Source organism: Oreochromis aureus, linkage group 10 (genome assembly GCF_013358895.1).
Source record: "Oreochromis aureus strain Israel breed Guangdong linkage group 10, ZZ_aureus, whole genome shotgun sequence".
Taxonomy (NCBI): Eukaryota; Metazoa; Chordata; class Actinopteri; order Cichliformes; family Cichlidae; genus Oreochromis; species Oreochromis aureus.
Window position 1 is genome coordinate 5058585 of NC_052951.1, and position 15746 is coordinate 5074330.

A 15746-nucleotide genomic window follows, 5' to 3' on the forward strand; every position below is an offset into this window, starting at 1 on the left:
GAATCAGAGCATGACATGAATATTGAATCCAATGTAATTTTCTTGGGCTCGCTTCATGATTGTGTTGTAAGAGGAGGTTTATCTATGCTAATAACAGGCTTATAATCTGCTTGTAATGCATCACAGGGACTTGTGGATGTCATTTCAGTGTTGTCTGAGCACAGTGGCTAATAATTGGTTTTCCAGAGGTTTGCTGTGAGAAATGCCGGGGTTTTCGTGTAATGTTAATTTGGACTGCAGAGATTTTTCTGTCAGCTTCTGTCCAGGATTGGTAGCCACTTCAGTACTCTATCAAATATATTGTTTGAGTTGCTTTCTTTTCAATGCAAGACTCTTTCAATCAATGAGAAAAAAGTGACTTAGTTCTCAGACTTTAGGACCTAATTTTTTTCAGCTAAACAAGGAAATAATTTTTCGTGCTCTTATCAGTATATCTAGTGAGAGCAGCCATTAGGTTTAGTGGTAGCATGGAGAGAGTCTTCTTAAGGTTGGGTGGGTGGGGGTGGGCCAGCTGCTGTGGCTGTTAAATGGACTCAGCAGTAGCGTCAGTGCTATGGCACATTAAGGAACAAAAGAAGATGGAGGGAATACATTTGTTGGTGGAAGTGGACCTAACATCAGTGAACACGTTATCCAAGTGTGTTCTTGAAGGGGAAGGCAGCAAGCAGCAATATTTGGGCTGAGAAGGTGACCCTTGTGGGCTTCTGAAAGGAATAACTGAAATATCCTCTTGATGTGATTCTCATTCATTTAACTTCAGCTAAATTTTACTACTGGCCACACGAGCATTTCCAGGAACCTAAACCACATTATGTCATTTACTCAAGGCCATAAAATACACAGGTCAAAAAACTAAATGGCAGCACCATGACACAAAATGGAATTGCACTTCAAACCAAGTCATGACATTCCACATTTCAGGTCAGAGAATGTAGATAAAGAAATGGTAAGAGCTTCATCACAGTGTGTGTGTGTATGTGTGTGTGTGTGTGTGTGTGTGTGTGTGTGTGTGTGTGTGTGTGTGTGTGTGTGTGTGCACTGCAGGGGATTTGTAATCTGCAGTCAGCCTGTAGATTGCTCTGAGCTGGTCATATTGGATGCAGACAGTGCTTTACTGTATTTGCTGCTACAGCTGCTGTGCAGCATATCTGTGCAAGTGTGAGTATTTGTATTGGGTGTGGTGAGGAGGAGGAGGGTGCTTACATGGACATCTGTCTCCAACTGTGAGACCCCCACCTCCCCCACGTCCTCTAAAGGCCTTCCATCACCAGGGAAGCAACACGCATACACACCAATATCCTGCGTGGGCCGTTTCATCATGGTCTAATAGCTGATAGGGATCAGAGGGGGTCCACTCTGGGTAATGAGAAGGTGGCTTCTGATGGGGGCCCCTATTGGGCCCAAGGGCCTAGACAGATATTGCCTTGAGGAACAAGCAGCACCTATAGGGAACAGGGAACAGATAAGATGTATGTATATGTGTTTTTGTGTGTGTGTCTAAGCAGGCCTGATAAAGGGATAAGAAGGATGTTTGTACTTGAGCAAAGGAGCAAAAAACATCAGCGTGTCTTTGCGTGTGTTTACACCAAAGCAGATTGCTTCATGTCAGGAAAGGATGTAAGCTGATGGATTGACAGATGACCAGCTCAATCCCCCACAGCAGAGCTTGAACCTGAGGCTTTTTTTCAGTTCCCCCTCCTTCCACCATATGAATATTTATTCGTGTGTGTGTGTGTGTGTGTGTGTGTGTATGTGTCTGTTTCACTCCTTGGAACATTAATGAGAGTGATAAAGGCATTTAATTAAAAGTGAGCCAGAGCTCACCCCCAGAGGTGTTTTTTTATGTCCAATTAAATGCTTAAATGGTGCACTGATATACAGAAGGTTCCTTATACTTTGCCCTCGTGGTAAATCACACTAGTCTCTTGGTCACAAATAAGTATTACTTCTGTCCTTGGTTTTTTATGAAACAGATTAGCTCCTATGATGGCTTCATTTTCAGGATAAGTGCTCTATAATTTTCAAATCAATCATTGTGTACACTACAAGCTGTTGTGGAAAGGCTGACAGGGATCAAACAGATATGGTTGCATGTAAGAGAGCGTGACAGTGTGTAATTCTGTTTTCAAGAGACTGAAAGCGCAGATGCAAAAAGAAATCTATGATTGTTTAAGGGGGTGATTATTTTCTCGTCTGGGCTTTTTGTTGATAAAATTCTTATTAAAAATACCCAAACTATTTGGGAACTTTGTCTGAGAGCAGTATGGTGAAATGTTTGGGTTTTAGGGTTCTGAATGAATCCATAGAGACCACTGAGCATTGTTTAAAATTATATGGATTAAGATGTTTAAAGCTCATTCAACTAAGAAAACAGTGTGTGAAAAGGTGCACCCTAGCATCTTTCATAGGAATTAAGAGTATCAGATTATTAAATGGTCAGTTAGTCATCAGCAAGTGTGACTACCTCTTGTTTCTTGACCATAATGCACAGTGCCATGTTTGACAAAAAACAAACACAGCATATCAGAACAAACACTTGGCTAAAAACAAGAAGAATTAAGGTGCCTAATCAAAGTCCATATATATATATATATATTGACATGTTGTGACAGGACCTTAAGAGAGATGTGCCTAAAGGAATATCTGCAAATCTCAAGGAACTAAAGGAAGGAATGTGTTTTTTAAATTATATTTTGACATATAAAACCTTAAAACTGAGTCTTTTTGATCATACATGAATCACACAATAATAGAATAGAATAGAATAGAATAGCTTTTTATTGTCACTGTTACAAGAACAGTGAAAGGCAGTTTGGCATCTCTCCATGTGTGTGAAGTACACAATAGCGTAAGTATTTACACAATGACAAATTTACATTTACACAAGAAAGATATGTACAAGTTATACATACACCTGCAAACATACACGCACATACATACATATATGTATATATACATATTTGCATCCGTACATGCATACACACACATATTTCCACATACACGCTTACATCTATATACATACACATACATGCCATCTAACTAGCAGGTGCATTGAGAGGTGCAGTGTGATCAGTGATATTGCACATTGAGTGTGTGGCGGGGGATGATATTGCACATTGAGTGAGGGTGGGGTGGGGGTGCTGTTGAACTATACTAAATAATGTTATAATAAATACAGTTTAAAGAGGTAGGGGTGTTGTTTGCATTGAAGTATAAACAGAAATACGATTTATAAATAAGGTGTAATGTCCATGAGTGTTGGCAGTGCAGTTATCCTCCAATCAGGGTGGAGGTAGGGCATGTTTGACAGCCTGTGGGTAAAAACTTCTGTTGAGTCTGTTTGTCTTCGACCTGATGGACCTGTAGCGCGTTTACCAGAGGGAAGGGGGGAAAAGTGAGTGTCCAGGGTGCGAGGGGTCTTTAATGATGATGCTGGCTTTCTGCTGAAGTCTGCCAGTATAGATGTCTCTGAGGGGAGTTAGTGCCTAAAACTGTACAAGATCAACGGGATCCTAAGAGTCCTTATCAGGAGTTCAATGGGGATGTGAAGAACAATACTAGGCCAACTTCAAACCAATTGCACGAGTCAACATCAAGCATGGAATTTATTTTTAAGGAGATGCTCTGTCCAGAACAGGTAGAACTGAGGAGATTGCACTACCAGAAAGCAACACTGCAGACACTGAGGATGGCTACAAGTACCTTTGAACCCACACACAAATACGAACCATGAAGAAGCCACTAGGAAAGCTACAACCACCAAATCTCTGCAGAGAGTAAGGCAAGTCCTGAGGAGTCAGCTGAATGGGAAGAACAACATATTTCATTTCCTTGAAGATCTTTCTTTGCCTTGGCGGTTGTCAGATACCCTGCTGGGATAATAAGCTGGACAAATACATATGTAAAATAAAATTGAAATTTAAAATTGTTATCAAATATGAAATGATCAGTAATGCTTGGTTTAATTACCACAATGAATGAAATAGCTGACACATAAAGAAACTTCATGGATATGAATCCCATTTTGCCACAACATTGTCCACAACTGTTTGAATTTGGACAAATATGTATTGTCATAGTTGTATGTATTTGAATGGGAGAAGCTTTTCACTGTCCATTTCCAGGATTTTCACTTTAATCTTGTGTCTCTTATCTCCTTATTTTGTATGTCTGTGCTTTGATTAAAGTGCAGCGTTCAAGCCCAGTGGTGGGGATTACTCTGGCTTTGTTGAAGGGGTTTAAAGAAAGGGTCAAAGTGCACCCTCTTAATTTGGGCCCCCAAGGGCCTCTAGGTAATTGCCGGTGCCTAATTAACTTCTAGAGACCCTCTTTTTGCTCAGGTTTGGTGCTTGTGGATGGGTAGAAATGAAAGGATCAGGGGCCCCTGGAGCCATGATTTCACTGTGGTGTGTGACAGGTCATCGCTGCAGTCCTTTAACCCCACAGCATGGTAATTCAGACCTGCTGTCCAATCAGCTGTCCTATTTCATTTCTCACTTTGCGTGACAAGATGGGATCCTGAGCAATTTAGTCAGGTTTTTGTAATCTGCTATGAATAGTGGTTAAGAGAAATGTTGGCAGCAGGCATAGATAAGGTCAGGGGCGTAGTTTGGCATATCAAACAAGGATTGGAGTGGCCAGTGGGATTCAGCAAGCCCCAAATACTCTGTGGCGAAGTAATTGGCCATCAGGATATGGGGCAGAATGCAGTCATAAGCTCTCGGTTCATCCCTGAAAGAGGCACAGATAAAGACAACGGTAACATAGTAGTTCAAATGAACTGAGTAGACATGTATTTTATCAGGGCAACGATAAGCACCAGCTGTGTTAGCTAATGAGGAAATGAAAAATATCCTATTCTCTGCTGAAACACCAATATGCCCGTTTCCCATGACCTTGATTACAAACAGAGCTGACTGAGTTATCCCCACTCTCACATTCAAAGAGGACACCGCGCTATCTTGACAGGAAGAGGAATGAGCCTTTGTGGTGTACAGGCTGACACTGAGATACCACACAAAGCCAGGTGTTTCAGATAAAGAAATGCTCTCATATGAATGGATAGATGGATGGGCAGATAGATATATGGATGGTGATGATAACCATAATATCCTGGGGGCTTTCTTGGCCTGTCGGCGTTGACATGAGGGGAGATGTGTCATTAATCAGATGAGCCAGTGACCCTCCCCTGTTGGCCTGTGACATTACAGCGACATTGCTGCTGTTTCACTCCAATGGGCCATCACATATTCTTGTGTGCATAGACACTCATGTCTTATAAATATATTTAAGCATCTTCACTCAATCCTGAAATCTGATATCTTACAGTAAGCTATTAGCTTACAGTACTGTGCTGACAATTTAGGGTAAATTATTTTGATTAAATTTAAATTTAGTTTTTAATTTAGTGTCAGTCAAGATGTCATTTGACCATTAAGCCCACCACCTGTTTCATAATGTTCCTAAATGTAGAGATTATCTGCTTTTTCATAAATTCTGCACTGGTGGTGAGTTTAAAATTAAACACTAGGGATTATACCAGCCACCACAACAATGTGTTCCTGATGATCTGATCTGATTGATGGTCTGATATCTTTGAGAATAAGAGTAACACACATGCAACACTGATTTTTGTAGTTTCCACCATAGCGGGTGGGTTTCACAAACCACAGCCAGACTGTGTCTGGCATAATGACACAATTGGTAATTAATAGAATATGGCCTTTTTAAATAAGAAGCAGCATGAAACACATTCTTTTCTATATTCAGTAGCCGTCTTTAGCATATAGTGGCACAAGCCAGAGAGGGAGACCAGTAGAAATGTACCGGTACTAATGCAGTAAAACAGCGGTCCCCAACCTTTTTTGTATCACGGACTGGTTTATGTCCGACAACATTTCCACGGACCGGTCTTTAAGGGGTCGTGGATAAATATAACAAAATAAAACCAGTACCAGTAGCAAAAAAAAGGAGATTCATTCATAACACATGGGAAAAGACCCAGGGAAACGATAAAAATGATAAAAAATAATAATAAAAACCTCGAAAACCATAAATTTCACACCTGAGCCCGGTACCAAACGACTCATGGACCAGTACGGGTCCGTGGCCCGGACGTTGGGGACCGCTGCAGTAAAAAGAGCACTCACACAGTAATGCAACGTCTTTCTCTGGTCTAAAATCTCCAACGCATTCATACCTCAAATTTGGGGAAAAAACGTAAAATGTGTTTGGTCTATTTGAAATCACAAGATGAGCAATTAATATAGAGTTGCATTTAATTTGTTGTGCATGTTATGTAACAGCAAGACAACCCTTTGAAATTTTCCCCCAACGTCACAAACGTATCTGTCAGTTTTGTGCGCAGGGCATTTTAAAGAAGTTTTGTGCTTTCACAGGGAGGTGATATACTCGACAGCTTTTCTGAGTAGTCTGTGAAGAACTGCCAGTGTAAATTAGAATGCCAGGTTTTGACATGACTTGCACTTTTAAGATGAAGTAACAGCTTTCTCTCTGCTTGACAGCCATAAGAGCCATGCAGATCTTTGAACACTCAGGAGAGACTTGAGAGACATGATTGGAATGTTATGATATTGATATGACTCACTGATATCAGCGATACCCCCATAATGTATAAAAATCAGACATGCTATCCTCTTACATCAATTAATCATCTCCCAGCTCCTTGATGTTTAAATCTCTTGTCTACTCATGGCTTCAAAGAAAACTTTGTGGAATATTTTAGGGTAGAACTGTAAAACCACTCAAAATTGTACTTTGAAAGAGTTGCCGAAGGACTTTGGAAGTTTCTTAATAAATACTTCAAAAAATTTGGTTGGATTTACTTTTCAGATCAGTTAGAGAGGCTTTTTGGAAGGTGTCTGAGGAATGACACAGAAGTCTTTTCATTGCTTGTAAATCCCTAGAGTGGCTTAGGCTAGACTTACAGCCTGCAGGCCGGCATTGGTGTTGGCCTGTTCCTCGTGGACCATTGTTGTCAGTACATCATCCCAGACAACAAAACCATCTTCCACATCTGTAATCTGAGAGGTCACAAAGCTCTAGAGACTGAACTGAGAAAAAAATAGCCCGGTGCCTTTAGGTAAAAGCCACAAGATGTTGACTACAGAGGGATGAATTTGAAAGGAGGCACTGTGACCTGAAGAAAAATCTCTTATGTTTTATGAATAGACTCCAGCAAGGCATCAGAAAGGGAGTTATTTCTGAATTCAAAGTGACTTCCTGCAGTCAGTGTAGTTGATTTATTCGATGTGTTTGTTTGAATGCTCATGTTTTTCTTGTGTGTATTTATGCATATATATTTGCCAAGGGAATGTGTAAGTGTGTTCAGCTCAGAATGAGCTATTTACCTACTCTGTACGCACCACCTACAAGAGCCTTTTTATTGATGTACTATGATGAAGCATATATGACATCCAGTCAACATCCTCAGGGACACATGCACACTACGTTAAATTCATACAGTGTCAATATTATCGACCGCAGACCCTTATTATGTTTTCTATTATTCAACTCAGATGGTGAAGATTTTCTTTTCACCTTTTTTGTTATTTTAAAGGCTAAATGTCGTTGTTGCCACATATGAATTATCATATGACAATTATAAACCCATTTAAACAGCAAAAGGTTTACACTCATTCTAAGCCAGCTACAGAGAGCAGGTTGTCTATCAATCTGAAGGTTGTTGGCTTGATTTTTGACCGCTAACTTCTGCATGCCAAGTATCTATGGGTTACATACTGAACCCCAAGTTGTTCTCCAATGCATGCATTCACTGGAGTGTGAGTGTTATACAGAAAGCACTTAGGTGACCAAAGTGTTGTGCGAATGGGTGAATTAGATGTTTTGGATAAAGTGCATTGTGTGCTCAAGTAGAGTAGAAAAGCACTGAATGACAGTCCATTTACCATTTGCCTTCGCACCGTCTTCTTCTTTTCCCAGTTCTGAGAGATGATTTCCGTCAGACGCCCAGTGATGTGGTGGTGGCAGCAGGGGAGCCGGCTGTCATGGAGTGTATCCCTCCCAGGGGCCATCCGGAGCCCACCATTTCTTGGAAGAGAAACAACATCCGGGTCAATGATCGAGATGAAAGAATTACTGTAAGTTGGAAATAACCTTAACAAGTCTGGTTTAAGGTTAAAGTGCATTTTATTTCTAGTGGAAGTTATTACCAACCTGTCAGCTTTTTATACTTTTTGAAAATAAAATTTCGGGTAATTTTCTCTCATTAATTTGTATTACTATTAATAGAGGACACTGAGCTGATAGATGTTAAAAGAAACATTTAGAATATAATTAAGACCAGACTTCCACACATATTACCCACTATGACCAAATGATGAATTGAGGCTTATTGAAGTTAGTTACCACAAACAGAGCAGTGAGTGATGCTTGTGTGACGACTGGCTTGGAGCGAGAGCCCATGTCAAGTAATTTTAAGAACTAGCCAGAGAGCCATCTGTCATAACACACACTGAAAATGACAAAGTGTCTTCTCTCTCTCTCTTCACTAACATGCCTCAATATCCTGTTTCCAACTTCTTTCCATTTGTCTTCTCTCTGTCCCCTCCTCCACCGTCGTGTTTCCTTTCATCCTTGTCCACTTATCCACTCATCTGTTCCCTTCTGTTTCATCTTCCTGCTCTTCCTTCTGTCTTTATGTCATGGTGCCCCTCGATTTCAGATCCGTGGAGGAAAGTTGATGATTTCAAACACCAGGAAAAGTGATGCTGGCATGTATGTGTGTGTTGGAACCAACATGGTTGGAGAAAAAGACAGTGATCCTGCTGAACTAGTGGTATTTGGTGAGTTGTTTTTACTGGGATTATACTGTAATCAATCAAAGGACACTCAGCTAGCAAATATTGTCTGGGAAACTAAACATGAAGTCATACAGTCAACCTAATTAGTATCATATATCCTTTTGGGAGTATGATTGTTGTAGTGGTCACACAAATGCAATGGCAAAAGATAGATTGTTAACAGAATACATTGTAGCTAATTTGCTTCCAGCTGTTAGCCAGTTGGCTTATATATTAAGCTAAATTAACAATATAATTCCACTGATCCTTTTAGAAATAATTCTTTGAATTAAGTCGCTTCAACTGTGTTAAAATGTTCACTATAAGATTCCAAAAAACAATGAAAGTATCTTCTATTTTGTGCCTGTCTGTATTTTTCTGGGGTTGGACATTCTTTCCTTGGCTGATATTGGAGGATTAGATTCATCTTTCCCACCCAGCTGCTCTTTGCTTTGCTCTCTTGACTTTTCCTGTCTCTTTTCTCTGATTCTCTGCTGTGCTCTCAGTGGAGCGGTACCACAGGCATTCTCAAAGTGCGTATCGATCCCAGGAAACGGATGGAGAATTGATATTTTCTTTTCAGTCCCTTGGATCTCCTGTTTACCACCACCCACACTGCCACAAAATTTAGCTCCTTCTGCACATTGTAGTGCAGCAGTAAACTCAAACCCTGGCATGTAATGCATAATCTATAAATGCATGGTTCCTGAAAATGTATGGCCTGACACTTTCCCAAATGTTTAATATTACTGCCATCTGCAAAATTGAAAGATAATAGCCAGTGCACATCTGCACTGGGGTTTCAGCCCATCCATTTTCTGCTGCCAAATCACAGACTGAGCAAAGTTGTCTAGACATTTTTCACCACCGCAACTTTTTATACCTCCAGCTGTGGGGAATGGTTTCACACTGATTATGATCATGGAAATACCTGCAGCTCTGAGTCTGAGTCTATTTAGTCCTACTTGATTCTCCAACATGTTACACTGTGATGATTCGACTTTGGTATTAAAAGCTTTTCTTTGCTGGGTATTGAATTTAACCTACTGCAGCAATCTACTTCCAATGCTAGAGAGGCTCTGTCAATTTTGAGATACTGCTAACAACAGCTGGTAAATATTTATTACCAGCTTGTGTGTGATTTGATCCGGGGTCATCTTTTCCTTGTTTTGTCTTAATAAAAGTTTAATCGTGCTCAGATCAAGTATTAAGAGTCATGGTGAGAGTGTCCCATTTTGAAAGTGTTTTTAGTGCTAGGTTTAACAATTCCAATCCCTCAGTGGTAGTTTTTTTTCCCCCACATCATTCTGAGTAAACTGCTAGAGAGCAGCAAATGGACATCTAATTATTCTCTTTATACGGCCAGCCTATTCCAAATGTGTCCACTCATCCATTACATGGGCAGTCTTATAAAGCGCTAACAAATGTGAAAAGTCAAGCTGTAATTAATAGGTATGAATTCTTATCCTCTTTCTGCACTCATACCTGTCTAATTTCAGAGAGGCCAGTGTTCACCAAACAGCCGGTGAACCAGGTGGTGTTGGCAGACGATACAGTGGACTTCTCCTGTGAGGTACACGGAGACCCGACTCCGACTGTCCGCTGGCGCAGAGAGGAGGGCGAGCTGCCTCGGGGCAGGTCCGACAACACCAGCGCAGTGCCGTTGCTGCACACTCACATATCACTACACTGAAACTCAGTCCCCACTGCCTCACTGTTACTTAGATACATCATTTGTTGCTCCAAATAGCACTTGTTGCTATCATTTCACTAATAATATAACAGCTTCCAATTAGAGAGCAACTGTTTGTCCATCCGATTTTCTTATAGTTAGGTGTGAAGAAAAGTAATTCCGATGATTTTCTGTGAGTGGAGGAAGACTGACTTGAATTTGCCCCAAAAATTCTATGAAAAAACATATTAATGAAAAGAGAAAACATTACCATTTGCTTTTTTGTATGTAACGACCGAGAAACGGAAACAAATCAAAGCTCCTGCTGAGCTTGTAATGATTGCTTTTTAAGTGCTGTGCTGCTTACAATACAAATAGAAAGTTATTACTAGAATCTAAATGTGTGAGTCCTGTGGCACAGCAGCTTGTGTTTGTAACGGATGGACAGCCATCCCAGTCATAAGCTACTTATTTGTTAATCAGTAGAGTTCAGTACCACGAGACGTGATCAGAAAGGAGTATCATGTAATGTTTCCACCATGACACCATCACTGTGTTACTGTGAGAGCCCTACTCTCTCACACCTGTCTGCATGATCGGATGAAACTTTAATGACCTGTCAGGGGAAATGAGGTAAAATGTTCCCTTGTTGACAGCACGATTCAGGCCTGTGTCCATAGACCTGTGCAGTAAACACAAAGCTGTATGTTTAAAAATCTGATTGGAACATTTAAACAGCCGTGTTTTTTTAAAAAAAACATGAAAACTACCAAAATGTATTGTTCTAGTAGTGACAACACTCACACATTTACTGAACCTCACAACGTCATATTCATTCAAACCATCTTTTGAAGATTTCAGAACATGAATGTAACACTTGCGTTGACTTTTTTTCCCAGATTTGAAATCCGCAGTGAGAATAGTCTGCGTCTGACCCAGGTGCGAGCTGAAGATGAGGGCACCTACACCTGCGTGTCAGAGAACAGCGTCGGCAAAGCGGAGGCGTCGGCTACCCTGCAAGTACATGGTAAAGTACAGATGTACACAGGCACACTTATATATGAGGTATTTTAGTTTTACTGCATTCGTAGTGATTCAAAGTGTAAAAGGCTATATTTAAACATTTCACATATTTATGTAAGATGTTTTTTGAAAATTAAGAAACAATCAACAATTGCTCCAAAACTGCACCGACTTATTGAAGAATCTTTCTAGAAATACGGTTTGAACACCCATGATCGCACGAGTAAACTGTTTGCACAGATGGGCAGCTTTGCTATGATGCACCACAATCTGCCCACTTGTCACCTACAGGAATGCTGTCTCATTTCATTGTTGTTCTTTTCATTCTGGTTGTTAGACGGCCAGGATTTTAAGAACATTGTTTCTACGAGGAGACGCCGCCTATTAAAACATCTGAAAAAGAGGCTGCTAGACATGAGTTGGTTATAACTCCCCCATATCATGCCATTGGTAATCCACTGTTAACTGAAGATTACAGAGAAATGAAGTGAAAAATGGATTTTAAGTTCCTTTCAAGCCTCAGCTCGTCATTCCTCTAGAGAGAGATCCGAGATCAAAAAGAATTGAAATTGCATGGGAATAAAGTCAGTCCCTTGAAGAGAGATGCTCAAATGAGAAAGCTGTCATTTGTGATGATAAAAGGGAATTTTTAGAGTTTTATTCTGTAACACTCAGTGCAGTGAGTGGGCCCTCTGGTACTCCTGAACACTCGCACACACCTTATGCTCGTATATGTATAAAAATTCAGCGGTGAACAGACAGACGGATACATTTTAAAAAACATGCAGAAATATACATCATGCACCTACCTGTGCATAATGCAGTTTTGAAATGGTGATTTCGTTTATTAAAGAAGAACAGCTATCCAAACCTACCTGGCCCTGTGTGAAAAATGAATTGCTCCCTAAACATCTCCCAAGGAATGTGCACCCTTGGCCTTTGCAGTAACTGTCAATGAGTCTTTCACTGACGAGGAGTTCTAGTCCACTATTCTTTGCAGAATTTTTTTAATTCCTCCACATTGAGTATGAACAGCCTGTTTAAGGTCATGCCAAAGCTTTTAAGGCCAAAAAATGAAGGTTTATTTTTTGTTTTTCTGAGCCATTTAGAGGCTGGTGGTGTCTATCAGGGAGCTTCGGGGCATGAACAGATGGCCAGACATTTTCCTTCAGGGTTTTCTGGTAAAGAGCAGAATTTATGGCCAGCTAGCTTCTGAAGCAGCAAAGCAGCCCCAGACCATAACACTGCTGCCACCGTGTTTGACTGTTGGCATGATGTTCTTGTTTTGAAATCCTGTTATTTTTACATCAGATGTAATTGTTTTGGTCCACAGAATAATCATAAAGGGATTGTCAGGATATCTTTTGGCAAACTTGAATTTGGCCTTTGTGTTCTTTTCAGTCAGCTGTCTTCTGCGTCTGCGACCCAGTGTTTTGTGTATTTTAGTTTTTAGTCTTTGATCATTGTATTTTCTCAGTGTTTCCTGATTTATTTTGAGCATCTGGTGTGTCTTTGTCAGTGTATTTAGGTTCACTTCCCCTGTGACGTCATTAGGTTCATTTGTGTCAGCTGTTTCCTCATGTGTTTCCACTCCCACTCATCATCCCTTGTGTGTATTTAGTCTGTGTGTTTCCGTTCACTCATTGTCAGGTTGTCTGTTATGCCACGCAATAGTTACCACAGTTTTCATAGTTTCACAGTTTTTATAGCCAGTTTCTCAGTTTAGTTATTGTACCTTTTTCACCTTAGTTTTCATGTGTGCTTCCACCATCAGCCCAAATAAAGGCTTGTTTTTGGTTCAAGTTGAGTGCAGTGTTTGCTCTTGGGTCCGTTAAACAAACACATCTGCGTACCTCGCCGTGACATCAGCAGTGGTTTTCACCACAGAACTCTCCCATGGGTGGCACCTTAACAGAGGCAAGTAAGGCCTGCGGTTCATTAGATGTTGTTCTGGGTTCATTGGAGCCATTTTGGTAGGCCAGTCAGTCTTGGGAAAGTTGTTCCAGATTTCCTCCATTTGTGGATAATGCCTCTCACCATGACTCACTGGAGTCTTGAAGACTTAGAAATGACTTTGTAACCCTTTACTGACTGGTTTCTCATCTGTTCTTGAGTTTCTTCATATTATGGCGTGACATGTTGGTTTTTGAGATTTTTTAGACTACTTTGTTAGAGAAGTTCTACTAAAGTGATTTCTTGAATCATCAGGTCTGGCAGTAATCAGACCTGGGTGTGGCTAGGTAAAATAAAGTCCAAAATCCCCCAGTGTGGCTGAATTAAAACTATTCTGCAAAGAAGAGTGGGACAAAAAAAAAAAAAAGACTCATTGCCAGTTATTCCAAATACTTGATTGCAGTTTTTTCTGCCAGGAGTGGTACAACCTGTCATTAGGTTTAAGGAGAAGTCACTTTGTGACATAGCCTATTCATTTATGTCCTAATGTAATGGACATTTGTTTTTGGTCTGTATCTTTTGAATTATTTGAGCTACCCTAATAAGTCCTGATGTACTAAATAGAGGAGATCCTGGGCTTTCCAATGATATCTCATGTGTTTGGGTGGCTTCTTTTGGCTCCAAAGAAGGAAGGAAATCCCCAAAAAAGTTCAATGGGAAGATTTTTTTTTCCTCGGCTCTCAGGAGGATAGAATCAAATATGTTTGGATAACTTTTTTTCCATCAATAAATGAAATCATCATTTAAAAACTGAATTTTGTATTTACTCACATTATCTTTGTTTGATGATTTGAGTCACTGTTATAAGTGTCGCAGCACTGTAGCTGCAGTGGGGATCATAGGAATGCAACACAAACATAAACAAAGGAAAATATATATTCTATTAAACCACAGCTAGTTACACGGTTAGGTAAGTGTGAGGTTCCAAACTTTCAAATGTTTGAACTAGTTTCACCATCCATCGTCATCTCATCATGTTATTCTTTCTCTCTTTTCTTTCTTCCACCCATTTCTGCATCACTCCATCACAGTCGGCCCATCCTGTAAGTATTCCATTTCATCCCATCTGTGTATGGTTTTGTGTGTTTGTGTGTGTGTCTGTCTATGAGAGGTAATACAGTCCTACAGGTATACACTGTTTGATTGCTACGTTAGAGACCCAAACCTCTACCCTCTAGCACAGGTGCTTTTTCTGCCAATTAGGACAGCCAAATATTTAAGCTAAAAACAAAAAAAAAGGTAGAGAAAAGAAGGGTAGAAGGGTTTTGAGCTCTCGTTACACTCATAGAGGGAGCTTCAGTTACTAGGAAAAAAACCCACTACAAGACTAGGAATCTCTGATTTAGAGCACAAACGCTCACCTTTTGAAAAATAGATGGTTATTGCTGATTAATCCACACAACAACAAAAAAAGTTATACGGCAAAGCAGCCCCAGACCATCACGCTACCACCGCCGTATTTGACTGTTTGTGTGACAGCCTTTTTATGAAATGCTGTGCTGTTTTTATATCAGATGTAACGGAACTCAAATCTCATCAATCCAAAGAGTATTTTTTCAGTAGTCTTGGGGATCATCAAGATGTTTTTGCCGAACATGAATTGGGTTATTGTGTTCTTTTTCGTGAGCTGTGGTTTCACCTTTGAACTCTGCCACTAATGGCACTTTAAGTGAGGCAAACTGCTTATGTCAATCACTGGGTTTGATTACTTACCAAAGTAAAAATGCCAGCTTTTGGCATAAACTAAGCAAATGGGGTTTAATGCGTACTCCATCTCTAAATGTGCCTAATGTTGGGGAATAGAGAAAAAGGGATGAAGAATGAAAAAAACCCTAAAAAAGTGTTCAGTGGAAGAAACATTGAACCACAAAATGTTATGAATTATGAGGTTCTCTACATACCTATTATTTTTATGCAATTCCATTTTTGTCCCATTTACTATGTAAGGACTGCCTGCAGGGCTGCTTCCATAACTTATTCTTGGCCTATTTAAAACTTTACCAGCCTTCCAATTTATATATTGATATTGGACAAATGGGATACAATTCTAGGCACAAACTTCACACTGGATATAAGCACAGATGAGATATAGTCCAGCTATAATAAATTATGCCCTGGAAATAATCACCTCCTCAATCATCATTTCAGAATGGAAACAGTCTCAGGAATGAAATCTGTGTACTTAAGAGGGGGTGTGATGTTTCGTAAAGGGTGAAGCAGCAGCGGCAACAGCACGGGAGTGTGTTCACTCTAGCAGACGCAGAGCTGCATCACCA

General features: G+C 40.2%; 1 protein-coding gene across 4 annotated transcripts in view; it reads left to right on the forward strand.

Annotated features, from left to right (window-relative positions):
• The window catches only part of robo3 (roundabout, axon guidance receptor, homolog 3 (Drosophila)), a 143371-nt gene that overhangs the window by 90339 nt on the left and 37286 nt on the right, over positions 1 to 15746 (forward strand). For 3 of the 4 annotated variants that reach the window (XM_039618794.1, XM_039618791.1, XM_039618792.1), the window contains exons 3-7: positions 7963 to 8120; positions 8705 to 8825; positions 10322 to 10460; positions 11394 to 11521; positions 14502 to 14513. In XM_039618794.1, coding sequence (XP_039474728.1) covers positions 7963 to 8120; positions 8705 to 8825; positions 10322 to 10460; positions 11394 to 11521; positions 14502 to 14513 — 558 coding nt within the window. The remainder of the gene's footprint in view (positions 1 to 7962; positions 8121 to 8704; positions 8826 to 10321; positions 10461 to 11393; positions 11522 to 14501; positions 14514 to 15746) is intronic. The other variant, XM_039618793.1, reaches the window with a different exon arrangement.